At 40.3% G+C, this 14,958-nt stretch overlaps 1 protein-coding gene across 8 annotated transcripts in view; it reads right to left on the bottom strand.

Annotated features, from left to right (window-relative positions):
• myo16 (myosin XVI) overlaps positions 1 to 14,958 on the bottom strand; it is a 125,932-nt gene that overhangs the window by 51,922 nt on the left and 59,052 nt on the right. For all 8 annotated transcript variants that reach the window (XR_013805757.1, XR_013805758.1, XM_079667284.1 and 5 more), the window contains 8 exons: positions 14,016 to 14,133; positions 11,834 to 11,981; positions 11,024 to 11,141; positions 5,993 to 6,110; positions 5,195 to 5,266; positions 4,449 to 4,590; positions 3,558 to 3,630; positions 297 to 449 (listed from right to left, as the gene is read on the bottom strand). Coding sequence is in view for 6 of the 8 variants with exons in the window: in XM_079667284.1 (XP_079523410.1) it covers positions 297 to 449; positions 3,558 to 3,630; positions 4,449 to 4,590; positions 5,195 to 5,266; positions 5,993 to 6,110; positions 11,024 to 11,141; positions 11,834 to 11,981; positions 14,016 to 14,133 (942 nt within the window). In the remaining 2 variants the exon portion in view is untranslated. The remainder of the gene's footprint in view (positions 1 to 296; positions 450 to 3,557; positions 3,631 to 4,448; positions 4,591 to 5,194; positions 5,267 to 5,992; positions 6,111 to 11,023; positions 11,142 to 11,833; positions 11,982 to 14,015; positions 14,134 to 14,958) is intronic.

The raw sequence follows: 14,958 nt of genomic DNA on the forward strand, positions 1-14,958 counted from the left end.
TCGTTTGAGAGTTTTGTTTGGATTTTGGTCATAATTGATAAAGATTGTAGACAGACAAAAAAATCTAAGGTGAAAGGGTCACATGCAATAAAAGGGACAGGTCTCCATTACATGGGACACCACCAGTCCTACCAGTAATGTAACTTTATATAAATGAGAGAAACAGCTTCACATTTGTTGAAATCATTTCCAACTTTAAATGTAAGTCTTGTAAAAGCCTTTGCCAAAGCTCTGCTGATGTTGAATAACATCATAACACACTAACTGGACTGAACCGGTCTAAACCAGCAACGTACCTGAAGAAAGAAGTCCAGGACGGCTGACTGGTTGCTGGAGTAGCGGGGAGTCTCCATGGCGATGCCCTCCTGCAGACACTCAGCCTGCTCCTGCTGGAATAGCACCTCAGAGACATACTGCCTCAGCCGCTCGTTGGTCATGTTCACGCACAGCTGGAATGCACACAACACACACATGGAACTGTAAACACACACTTCAGTGCACATGGCATGCAATTCCTCCTCAGAGACACCATGCTGTATGTTTGTTTTTAAAGAAAACAAATGCACAAATATGATCTCAAACACAGCCGGCTGGGGCACCAACGGGGAAGTCAATGGGGCATAAATTAAATGACTACTCATATAAACACCAGACCCCGAAATTATTGATGGGTGTCCCTGTGTAGGGGCTTTTTCGATCCTACTATAATATGGACCAAGTGTTCCTGCTGGGACACATGAACTCTACCTAACCCAGCAGTAAAACACTTACAGCACAGGAGTCAATCAAATGAGTTTGTCTGTCGTCTTGCGTGCGAAGCTCTGGAGGGGAGACTCAAGTGTGACTTGTCACATTGATGTAATGAAAGAAATCACAGAATATGAAGTGGAACAACACAGCACAGAAGACTGCAGCAGCAGGCCAGTTTCAACTTTTCCTGAACCCAAAAGTGTCATGTAGATGAACAGGCAAAAAGTTATAGTGCTGTACACTAGGAATGAACTTGTCATTCTGTGTTTTTTTTAGGTGTCCCTTCTTTCAACCCAAAATCGGATGTATCCATCCTTCTTCGTCATGGCTGGAGTTGGACGGATGGTTGAAAATATTGGCTGTTGGCTGAGTACATCGGCGGCTGTGTTTTTGGGAGATTTTTGTCATTTTATTTAGCAAATGTAATGGTCTACGTCCAAAGTAACTGCTCAGCATCAGAGAGACACTGGGGGGAAAGTGTTTAGAGCCAGGAAAGTTTCGCATTTAACTGAATTCAGTCAGACAACTCACGGGTTTCTTTAACATGTTTATTAGAAGCAGCATATAGTTAAGTTTGGCGACTAGGCTCGGGCATCATCACTCCATAGATATACATAGCACGATGAGTAATGATCAAATAACTATCCCCCAAGCCTACAGGTGGAAGCTGGGGTGGTGGTGGGGCAGGCAAGCAGCAGACGTAGAGGTAGCTGTAGCAATAGCAGCAGCAAGCAATTCATAGAGAGAGATCTGGCAGGTTAAATAGAGCAGCGTATTAAGGAGACTCTGTTTGGTTGGTTGTAGAGTGGCAAGGGGGCGTTATGTATGAATGCAGCTTAAGTGCTCGAGTTGACTGCCTGAACTAGCTCGCAGGCTTCACCTCATTTAAGGGTTATTTTGGTTGCCAATTGTTGGAAAGGGGGAAAACAAACCAAAAGGTTGTTTTCTTTGTATTTAACGATGCCGAGCAAAACACATGCATTAATATAAGCAATTACCGGTTGTGGGGTGGATGGATAAAGGATTTTAATCCAATGCTATACCAGAGATTCAGCCATGTGATGACATGAATATTGTAGGTGAATTGATAATGACTTAAAAATAAAGTAAAACATCTAAATATTGACGTTAAGTACTAAAATAAAGCCATGAAGCCCTAGTTTCAGGGTAATGCTAAGTATCTACCAATAAGTGCTGATCTGAAGGTGTGTAGAGTAGGCGGCTATGGGCCTGTTTTTTTCCATCAGTGTTTGTCTATTCTTTGTCTTCAAGGGAGTCCATTACATTAAAGGCTAAGTCCCAGCAGGTGGTTGATTGAGTTAACTCATTAGCAAAGTGCTGAGCAGGTACAACACAGCTCTAATTAACAAGCCCTAATGACCATGACCTGATCAAGCTGCGCCTGTAGAGCCTGTGTCTGCATGTGTGTACAAACATGTCAGAGAGTAAGGGCCACACCGACTGTAAGAGATCATCGAGTTTGTTTATCCAGATCTCACTCTCACTTTCCATGGGTGGACGGTGATGTTGCCATATCTACACTTTAGCTACTGTGCATATGACATGAATATTGTAATGTGTGTGATTTGAACAGGATGATATTTATAGGTCGTTCAGCAGCAACAAAGGAAAAGAGGTTAGATTGAATGAGGCAATGCCACCGCTTGCCAAAGATGGTCTAGTTTTCCTTTTTTCTCATTTTGTTAACTCCCCCTCCCCTTTTCTTTCCTTCTGGCGCTTGCACTCTCTGTGACCCGAAGAAGAAAGGTCACGCAATCCCTCGCTTCCACTTGGATTAGAGAACATGGAGGGTAGGACTCATGCCACTGACATCTTAGTGCCACACACACGCACACACACACACACACACACACACACACACACACACACACACACACACACACACACACACACACACACACACACACACACACACACACACACACACACACACACACACACACACACACACACACACACACACACACACACACACACACACACACACACACACACACACACACACACACACACACACACACACACACACACACACAAGTCTGGGAGGGGATTGGAAGTTCCATATTGAGGAACCGTAAGCTCTGAGTACTTAGCCTCTTGTGCATTACACCCTAAGACACAAGATACACACACACACACACACACACACCAAGGCATACACACAGAGTGATTTACAGAGTGACTTCACCTCTGCAATGTCTTACAATGTAGTAGTCCATTAACAGTGAATTCTTGATGAGCACATAACCGTAAATGTAATAACATACCGTGAAATACCGAAAACAACCAAGCATCACAGACATGCTGATCTATCTGTGTACATAACAGGTGCATACGTACATGATTTGTACTGTCACCCGAGAAATATGAACTAAACAATGTATGTAAAAACGTTAAGACTTTCACACACACGGACAAATACACATTGGTTTGAAGCTATCCATTACTCCAACCTCTCACACACTGAGCACTCATTCTGTCCGCCGTCGGTTCATTTAAGGATAGCTGAACATCACGTCACAGACCTCATCTAATTCATTACAGACTCAAATGTCCGGGCTAAAATTGAAAAAGCCCCACATATTTGTCAGAATTTGATTAAGATCTGTGTGAAACTAAAGTACCACACTCTGTTCAGAGAGATTTCCTCTAGGCAAATGGAAAAATTATTCAGGGAATGTCATAAATGCATTTGGCCTGATCTGTCGGCTTTAGTGAAAGAGGACACACATTGATAGGTTTCTTCGGGGTTAACTTAAATGTAATACAAGTAAGCATCATCCCACCTGCTCAAATCCATTCCTTTGAAATTCTTCAAACCCAAAGATGTCCAAGATCCCGATTTCGAGGGCAGGATCACTGGAAGAAAGATAATTTGTATTATCTTACAACACTTTCACTCCAGGATCACCTTGAGAACGTGTTTGGATGGTTGCATGACGGACAGGAATTATGTGTATGTGTGTGTGTGTGTGTGTGTGTGTGTGTGTGTGTGTGTGTGTGTGTGTGTGTGTGTGTGTGTGTGTGTGTGTGTGTGTGTGTGTTTGTGAAATAACACATTCTAAAGGGGTGTACCCGTAGTTGACATATTTATTATGTTTTGAGGTTGGTGTGTAAACAAGGCAAAGCACAAACACATTCCAGAAGATGGAGCGCCGGTTATCTGACAGAGTGTGATAAGACTTCACAACATAAACAATACCAAGGATTCCATTGGCCTCCACCTAGGAGTGTGTGTGTGTGTGTGTGTGTGTGTGTGTGTGTGTGTGTGTGTGTGTGTGTGTGTGTGTGTGTGTGTGCGCGCGTGCGTGCGCGTGTGTGTGTAAGTTGTTGAGTGAGAGGCTTTCACATAAAACTTGGGTGTGTCCTCCATCTCTACCGTTTTCTGTTCAGCACTTTCCATTTCAGCATACATACCTATTTGTGCATGTCATGTAAACTACTAGCCTCATCTCTATGCTATGTGTGATTGTGTCACAATGTGAGAGCAGTCCCTCCTATGAGAGAATGCTCTTGTGTGATGACAGAAATATGTGGTTGTTTTGATGATAACAGTTATCAGCTGCCAGGGCTTCAAAATAAACTATTTTGGTAGTCAACACTGAAAAAAATAACCTTGGCTCACATGTGCATAAACACAAACACTGACATACACACATGCACACACATAGATATACCCAATGCTGTCGTCCTGTCCCTGTAGGTACTCGTTGGTGCTGTTGACCAGATAACTGAAGAGGCGACCATAGATGGCTTTCGCAAGCTGGTCTCTGTACTGTTCTGACATCTCCACCGTGTGGCGTCGGGTGATCAAGTCACCTGAGGTAAAGGGGACATGGCAACACAAATGTATTACAATTTGATTAAGAGCAGTGATATTTCTGAAGTTGTGTAGTTGTGCCACTGTATCATCTTTTGTCCACGAGAGAACATTTATGTAAAAAAATTATAATTATAAAACAAAAAAATGTATTCTGTACAAATCTTGGACATTATAAGGTATCCATTAATCACATTTTTTTTTGCTCTAAAAACGAATATAAGATACTGTTAAAATATCTTTTGACTTGAAAATAACTATCTTTGTCAGACTGAAAAAATATTTCCGTTGACAAACAAGACATTTAATCTCTCACGAAAATACATTTTGGCAAATTTGCCTTTTTTCCCTCCAATTTGAACCACCTAATTCCCTTTACACTGAGCTCATTAGTCACTTACTATAAACCTTTATAGGACTGATCTTGATTAATGATATGGTGGTTGTTGAAATACAAGATGCAAGTGTGTATTATGAACAGTGTCAAGGTTTTTCCTCTGCTGTGATTCTCCGGAGAAAAGATGAATCTGTAGTAATCCTTGTGAAACTGCTAATGTGTGTGGCATAATGGCCGAGTGATGGCGAAGGCCGGTGTGTGGGTACCTTTAAAGTACTGAACGTCAGAGATGAGGGCATTGCTTAAGTCCCCGGAGCACACCTGCAACAATCCAGCAACTGTGCAGAGAAAGATCAAAGAGGAAGAGAGAGAAAGACACAGTAACTCAATAACTGACAGTGTCGTGATGACAGGATGAAAAATATCACAACAACAGCATTAATCACTAAATGTGAGGATGTGTGTCGGAAAGGAAACGCTGATAACATCCCAGAAATATGTCTACTCATTGCTACTCATCACCCTACCAGCACAACAAGCTGAGCTCTGCCTCAGATCATTCCCACTTCATCGATCAGTAGAGCTGGCAGCAATTAGTCATCAGCAGGTTTCTGAGCAGAGCCCATAAACAAGCAGCAGGAACAGGTGACATGAGGCCAGAATCCCTCACAAGCCATGACATCACATCTCCCTGACAACGAGTGGCTACACTTTCCCGTTCAGGTGCTGATGTCGTTTGTTTACCATCTCACAAAAGGTCAGGGGTCACAGAAATAAATGTAGCGGTTGTAAGGGAGATGGAGAAAGGTTGGAAACCCAGGCACAGTGAGCAGGAAAGTGTGTGTTAAATATCTCCTCACCACCATGAGGCTCACCAGACAGGTGAATGTCTGGCCTTTAGCTAGTGCTGGCAAGCTGCCAAGCAGAACTACAAGGGGGGGGGAGGAGCGATGACTACGAGGTAAACAAGCTGAGCGGATGTGATGCACCCCTCCTTTCCGCACTATCCCACCTACACACAGGGGGGAAATGTGACCACGGGTATGTGACGGGGAGGTACTGACCTCTCTCCAGCAGCTGCAGTTCCGAAGGGAAGGCTGTATCGGCATCTGTCAATGCAGTAAACCGTATATCCCCAATATGGAGCACAGCAGATAGCAGAGTAAACACAGAGTCAACCTCCTAAAAGAGACAGGGACAGACAGAGACAAGAGAGAGAGAGTGGGGTGTTAGTGAGGCATTAACACAATTAAGTAAGTCAAATGTAGCCCTAATCAAAAAGATAGATTTTCCTTTTGTATGATAAATACCAACTTGCACTTCAAGTAATGCTGAGGAAATGTTTCATGATACTAAACCTCTTCAAAAAGAAAGAACTGGTGATGTTCTCTATTTTTTTTGTCAACACTTCCCATGAAATTAAATAAATAAATGATATGCATCAACCCTCCTCCCTTCATTCACACACTTCTCTTCCTCTGCCCCACTCTCCCTTCCTCTCTGCCCTTGAGTAGAGGACGCTTAATGGAATACCCCATTACCCACTGCTCTGAATCTCTGAGAGGGGGATGTTGGAGTTTGAGAGTGTGTGCTCGCGTGTCTTCGTGTGTCTGAATATGTCTGCGTGTGCACTCTCTCAATGCAGGATATTGGAACTGATATCTGGGAGATAAACACAAGCATTAGTCTCTGTCTGACACTCTATACACAGACAGACTCCCCCTGCTTAGAAAAGGAGAAGAAAGGGAGCAAGGGCGCAAGGGAGAAAGAAAGGAGCGTTAATGACGATTGACCTTTGGGTCTGGACTGGGTATCTTCCCCTGATTAGAGACTTAGACAGAGAACAATGGGTGGTCTAAGACTTCCACTCCTACTCCCCCACTGCGTCTCCTGTCCTCTGGACTCTCTCTCTTATCCGGCGGACACTAGTGCCCTCCGATATAAATCTATCGCTCTACTCCTCTGTCCCTTAGGCTTTGCCTGTGTGTATTGAATGCTGCTGGATTAAAAGGTGAGCTGGTGGTCAGTCGGATGCTGACAGATGCTGACTGGGAATCTAAGAATAGAACCTGATAATGGGGCTGGGAACACAGCTGGTGGTGCACACTGTAGCACACGCAGCGTTCATAAATCAAAGACCTTGTCTTCTGCATTTGGTCACACATGTCTTTAGATAGATAATTGAAACACATGATGAGTCCCAATTCAGGAACCCAAGAGTCTCAATCCCAATCTAAACATCTAGGCCGAATATGTCATAACGGGCAGATGATGCCTGTCTCTTTTCAAAGGCTGTGCCTGAACCGAGAGGACACCCTGTTGTATCCTTTGGTATCCCACAAGCCATTATGCACTGGTCAATTGTTTAATGGAGCATGGACAATCCCTGTCAACTTGGAAATGATCATGTCATTATTTACGAGGTATTACTGTGACAACATTGAGGCCATACATTTTTCAAATATCTTTCTTTACAAATTGTACAAAATTCAATAGACTAAGCCATTAGTTTTGTTTGTCTATGAGGGTACAAACACATCGTTTGGATAATTCAGCTTTAAGACTCGGGCACATTTACAGACAGATGACACATTTCAACTTGTCTCTATTGTTGTTCATTCCTCCTGAAATGTAATTTTGATGTATTGATTAGATCTAGTGTTGCGAGACATTACCATGAATCTATTTCATACTATTATTTAAAAAATGTTTGGGAGCTACCGGGAGGCTCGTCTAATTGAGCGAGTGTGTATGCACATTTATAGCAATCTATGTGCAGATAAATGTTGGGTTATGTATGTGATGGTGTGTGTGGTTGAAATTGTGTTTCATGTATATTTTAGTTCAGCTCTCATTTTGATAGGAAGTGAAAAAGAGATAACATTTAAATTGCCATCTTAATGTTGAATAAGTTACCAAGTAAAGGGTTTAAATTGGCTCATATAAATATATGTAGTCTAAGAAATAAAGCGCCTGAGATAGAGGAAATATTATCATGTGGTATTCATTTGTTAGCAATATCTGAAACTCACTTAGATGACACATTTAATGACGCTGCTGTGGATATTGATGGATATAGAATATTTAGGAAGGACAGGAATGCATATGGAGGTGGTTGGCAGTATACATTCAAAAGCAAACACCAGCTAAAGTGAGATATGATTTGATGTCTGCTGATATTGAAGTACTTTGGTTGCAAATTAATTTACCTCACTTGAAACCTTTGTTGGTAGGATGTTGTTACAGACCTCCAAATGCAAACTTAATTTATTTAGACAAATTATGTGAAATGTTAGATAAAGTTTGTGATCTTGACAGAGAGATTTATTTTATCGGAGATTTAAATATTGACTGGAATATGTTGCACTGTGCCCTAAACAAGCTGCAGACAATATCTAAATACATGTAACTTGGTACAAATGGTGACTAAACCTACTAGGATATGCATAAAGAAAGATGGGTCAAAAAGTGCAACTTGTATTGATCATACAGTATATTTACTAATTTTAGCCATGTATGTTCTCAGGCAATATCAATTCCAGTAGGGTGTTCTGATCATAATTTAATAATTATCGTGAGAAAGAAAAAGGTGCAAAAAGCTGGACCAAAAGTAATTGTGAGGAGATCAATGAAATATTTTCGTGAAGTCATTTATACAGGATGTTCAAAAGATATGTTGGAAACATGTTTTTGAGAAAGTCGATCCGGATGATGCTCTTGATGTCTTTAATTTGTTATGTATGCAGGTGATTGATAAACATGCTCCACTTAGAAAACAGACTGTAAGGAACTTTAGAGCACCCTGGTTGGATGAGGAATTAAGGGATCTAATGAAACAAAGAGATGATGCAAAAAAATGTAGCTCTCTCATTAAGTTATGAGTCAGATGGGCAAATTTATAGAAGGTTAAGGAATTATGTTACAGCATTAAATAAAAAGAAAAACAGTTGTATTATGGAAATAAAATTAAAGAGATAAAGGATGACAAGAAAAAACTGTGGAGTTTAGTGAATGGCATGATGGGCCGTAAGCCAAAATCCACCTCAACATATCTTGAGGTGGATGGGACATTTTTGACAAAACCAGTACAAATTGCTAATCATCTAAATGATTATTTTCTTGATAAAGTAAAAAAGTTGAGGAGAAATATGAAGCAAACTATAAATAGTAACTCCACATTTCTAATAAAGGATTTAATTATGAAAAATAAGAAGTGTACATTTAAAATAGAAAAAGTGATAATTACAGATGTTGAATGTCTACGAGGTAAATGTAATGATAAACCACCAGGAGTGGATAATTTAGTTGGTACATTTCTTAGATATGTTGCTAATTTTGTTGCAAAGCCTATCTGTCATATTATAAATTTGATTATTGATAAATGTATTTGCCCACAGGCATGGAAAATAGCAAAAATTATTCCACTTGCAAAAAATCCAGCTGGACCATTTTCTGGTACAAATAGCCATCCAATAAGTTTATTACCAGCATTAGTAAAGATAATGGAGAGAATAATTTTCAATCAAATACGAAAATACTTTGAAGGTAACAAACGTAATACTGTGTATCAACATGCTTACAGACCTGGCCATTCCACATGCACCGCTTTAACACAAATGACAGATGACTGGAAGGGCGAACTAGATAATAGGAAGTTAGTGGGTGCAGTACTACTTGATTTTAGTTCTGCTTTTGATGTCATTGACCATTCTTTGTTGTTACACAAGCTGGAACAATATGGTTTTAATTTTGAAACGCTGAGGTGGTTAGAAAGTTACCTGACAAATCGAAGTCAAAGTGTTTTTTTTAATGGAAGTCTCTCGAAGATGAAAACAGTCACTTGTGGAGTACCTTAGGGTAGTTGTTTGGGACCACTTTTATTTTCTATTTTTACAAAGGACCTACCATTAGTGTTAGAAAAAGCTAAAATTGTAATGTATGCAGATGACTCAACAATATATTATGCAGCATCAACTACAAGAGAGTTGACAAATGTTATGAATAAAGATCTACTACTGATATCAGAGTGGGTCATAAATAATAAGTTGGTACTTAATATTATCCTATTAATAGGATCAAATCATCAGTTAAAAGGTGAACCAAAATTGCAACTACATTTAAACCATATTGAAATTGAACAGGTCAAGGAGACAAAATTGCTAGGTATAACCCTGGATCATAAATTATCTTGGTCTAAACAAATTGATAATGTTGTATGTAAAATGGAAAGGGGTGTGTCAGTTGTAAAAAGAATTGTAAAATATTTGCCTATGGATGTCAGTAGACACGTTTTGGATGCTTTGGTTCTGTCGCAGCTTGATTATTGTTTGGTTATATGGTCTAGTGCTGCTGAAAAAGATTTAAACAAACTACAAGTAGCACAAAATAAGGCAGCACGATGTGCACTACAGTGCTCCTACAGAACCAGAGTCACTGAAATGCTGGAGACATTGAAATGGTTAACTGTTAGACAGAGGTCAACTTATATTTTATTACATTTTGTCAGAAATATTACAGTGACTCACTCACCAGATATATTATCACAAAGGTTTATAGCGCAATATGCACAACATAACTATCAAACACGACATACAATAGAAGGAAGGTTTGTATTACCCAAATCTAAATCAAATATGGGACAGAAAACAGTCATGTACAGAGCCATGATCAGCTGGAACTCTTTACCGGTTCACATCATTCAGGAACATTTTCAAGTACATTTCAAAAGGTTACTAAAAAAATATTTAAGTATTATAAAGTACATTTGAACTGTGCCTGTGGCTATGTATTCATATATTATGATGTTTTGTTTTGTTTTCATTTTGTTTTGTTTTAATTTTGTTGTATGTATGTTTATGTATGTTTTGAGTGTGTGAGGACCCCAGGAAGAACAGCCAATGCTCATGCTAGTGCTAATGGGGATCCTAATAAAGACAAAAAAACAGACATTGTTTTGACCTGGGGATAATTCTCATCAATGACCTCATATGTAGCTACTTTAGTGTGTGTGACATCAACACTTTAAATGATGCCTGCTGTCAATAACCTTTGAATAAACAGAGTGAACAGAAGCCGTATGCAGTGCCAATCGATACCTGCTTGTTGAAGCCCAGGGCTCGCAGGGCATGTTTGACGGCTGTGAGGCGCTCCCTGCTCTCGGTGGAGGCTTCAGCTACTGGAGGGTTCTCCCCGGGAAGTCTTCCACTAAGATACCTGGAAAAGAACAGAGAAATGTGGACAAATGTTTAAGACACCCATAAAAACTAAATTACAAAAGTGAGCAAGGTGTGTCCTATGATGAGTGCTCAGGTGCAAACATTTTATTCATGTGCTCAGCAGGACTTTTAAAAAATATATATCTTTGTGTAGAAAAGTCCCAGGCACACTTTTCAGAGAGCTGTGTTTGGAAGGGAGATTTGAGCAAATTGGGTTTTAAATCTACAGGACTGGATCATGCACACCTAACAAAGACCCATGGAGACATAAAAGGATAGTGAGGTGCCAGAGGGGCTGCAAAACAGAGCAATCCAGGTCAGTGGTTATCACACTGGTGGAGTACCGTGAATAAAAGTGCTGTTAGCGTAACCCACAATCCCACTGTCGCTTTGCAAGAAAGAGCATGGATGAGTAGAGGTGTGAACATGTGATACTCATGTATTCAGGCATAAACACACACACAATCTCTCTGAAGGCATTAAATATGAATGTTTATATATCGTCAGTGTTGAGTTGAACTGTGTACGTGAGCAGCTTTTTTTGAAGTAAGTAAAAACCTCTTAAACTAAGAGGCAAGAAAGACATTTAAATAAACAATTACTCTTGTTGGTGAGAGCAACTGCCATTCTACCTTCACAGGTGATTTTGTGAACTCTCAAAATACACAAAGGCAGCTGAATGCCACGTACCTATGAGCCAGGACATTGTTGAGGTAAAGTGCGCTGTTCTCCTCAGGCGACTGGCCCTCAGCCATCAGATGGAAGATGTTGAAGCTGTGTTGTTGAGGAGGCAGGTGGACCAGACGAGACTTCTCCAGCATGTGGGCGTACACACGGGCTTAAATATCAGAAGTGTATTTTAATAGCACGTGGGTAAATTACATTTCAACAGTGCTGATGATAGTACAATAGTACATTTGTGGCCACTGTTCAATAAGCAGTGCTCACTGATCGAATTAAGATGGATAACAAATAAGGTGAGGGGCTGTAAAACAGATCACAAATAGAAACACCAGAACAGTGGACTGATGGGCTTCTACTGCCCCCTGCTGGCGAGATTTAAGATGTCTTCAATGCTTTACTGTCATGTACAGTACACAGTATACTACAGTGTAGATATAGCCAGGGGTGCACATAACTTTTTTGCCCTGGTTCTCAAAGGAGCACCTGGAGATGTTGCTTGATGCTCATCCTTAAAATGAAATAAACCGTAACTTTTGAAGGGGTCTTGACTTTATTTGCCAGACACACGGCACTGAACACACATGCAGAGGTGAACACAGAACACACATGCAGAGGGGAACACAATTCAACATTAGCACGACCAGTAATCATACAAGCTGTCATCACTACCCTCCTGACTGTTCTCCTCACTGTCTTCCTCTCTGTCAGACATGGTAGCTGATGATGTAGGCCTACTACTTTCTCTCTGGTTGAGTGCGATTAGCTGCTTGCATCCACAAGTCAACAGCTGGTTTTGGGTCGAAAGTCTCTGTTGTCATCTTAGACAAGTGGATGTAATCAAAAAAGTATGTGAACATAACCAATAACTTACCATAGCCAATAACAAATTAATGTAACTTATTTTATTTATGTTGTTCATTCATATCTTATTTTACCTTAACATTTATTTATGCATTTCTTTTTATCTCTCAAGTTTTAAAGGATAATTTTGGTTACTGTCCTAGTATACATTGGAATGATTTCAAACCTGTCTATCCCAATAATTATAAAGGAGTGCCTTGGAAATATGTGTTTACATTAATTGTGGCCAAACCGTTTGAACTTAGACTAAAGTTAACTATCTAACTCAGAGTCCTTACCTCACTGAGCCGTGGTTATCAGCTTCTCAGTCTGAATGGAGAGGACTCTCCCTCCACATTATTGTAGACACATCTTCTTCTTATATCCGTTAAAGCAGCTAGCACCAGATTCTAATAACAACAGTGCCGGTACCGGTGCACCCTCCTTCTCTCCCTCGCTCACTCGCACTTTGGCTGTGAGCTGCGGGTGCCAGATAAGCCAACATCCCCCATTTTCATCACTTACAGCGCCCATCGTACAGGGCAAATCAAAAGTGTAACCGGGGTGAAAAGGGTGTTACATTTATTTAATTATGAATATTGTTACATCAAGGCCGAAGATTAAGATGAGCACCAACGGTCAAAAATGTTTTTTTCCCTACCAGCACAGCGCCTCCCCAGATCTGGCGCCCTTGGCGAACATCTATTACGCCATTGCTACGGGCCGGCCCTGAGTTCATATCATAGGTTCATATGCAACTCGCAAATATATTTACCTCTCTCTTCTCTCTCCTCTCTCCTCTTCTCCCTTATCTATCTCTTCTCTCTCTCTCTCCCTCTCAATGTTAGTACGCAAATGCGCCTTTTTTCAAATGACCCGGTGCTCTTTTTTTGGCGGAGGTGCGCCTAGGTACCTGCGCACCAGTTATGTGCAGCCCTGGATATAGCAATGAAAAACGTAAGTCCCAGGCTCCTCCAACAATGCAACATGAATATATATAGGACATGAAACAATAAAAAACGATTAAAATTGTGCAAGAAATAACAGAATAGAAATAAAATAGTTCAAGAATAATCACTCGTGTACCGTAGTGCGGTGCCTTACTGTGAGTCTATTATGTTTTATGTCTAAGATCTCAAATCTTGTGATCAAGATTGTTAAATATTTCTGTTTTCTTATCTTGACAATAAAGCTCATGATACATTTGAACATTTGGAAGAATGAAGTAGGATATTTAGACCCTGCTCAGTTTCTCCTGACTCTTATGGAAAATACAGATACAACTATATGAAAGTAATTGTAAAGCCAACTAACACACAATCACTTTCCCTTTGGAAATGTAGCTTACCTCTGAGCAGTGTCTTCCTTTTGTCACAGTATTGGATTGTCAACAGTTTGATAAAACGGCTCGAGTTGTTGTTCTTCAGAGTCTTTGCATGACCGAAGGCCTCCAGAATACAGTTTACCTGCATATTGTATCACACCAAAATACAATTGTTACCAGTGAGACAGTATTTTACTTAAGCATGACTTTTACTGTAGTGTATGTTCATCTTTTTATTTTTCAAATAGTAAAATCAAGTTTGTTAAACATATTTCTGAACCCGAATCAAAAAGGAATTCTGCTTTAATACCAATTCCTACCACTAGATGTCAATATGTATCCATTATCTGGGACTTGAGTATTTTTTGTGTCCCAGGATGATCAGAGAGCGAGTTGACCCAGTTATCGACTACATAACGATGACTTCATCAGAATACAGCACTTACAATCCGACGCGACACAAGCTTTGTTACCCGCCTGATAGACCCAGTGCAAAACAGTGAATCATATGGAAAGCACCACGATGGTGTCACAATAAATGGAGGATATGAGAACCTGACCTTGCTTAAACACTTAATAGTGTGCCATGGAAAGGACATGGGTATTTAATGTCCTGCTTTACCCTAATATAGTTTTTTTAATTTTTTTAAATCAATACTCTTTTCTTAGGATGTAGAGAAAAGTGACTGCTTCCTAAGAAAAACGTTTCAAATGATTTCCTCTGCTGGAAATGGTTTAGCCGAACAAAAACAGCACAGTATAGAGAGAGTGGGATCTTAATGGAAATCTTGATGATGCAATCAAACAGAGTTGGAATGCTCAAATGATGCCTTTGGTGAATGAAGAGCTATCAAGCAGAGAAAAAAAGACTTTCAGTTAAGCCCCATACTCTGTGTGGTAATCTATACGTCTATTTGTACTCAGCACGGCAACAGAAGAACAGCAGGAGACATTTACATGACTCCTG

This window comes from Notothenia rossii (genome assembly GCF_949606895.1).
Source record: "Notothenia rossii genome assembly, chromosome: 2".
NCBI lineage: Eukaryota > Metazoa > Chordata > Actinopteri > Perciformes > Nototheniidae > Notothenia > Notothenia rossii.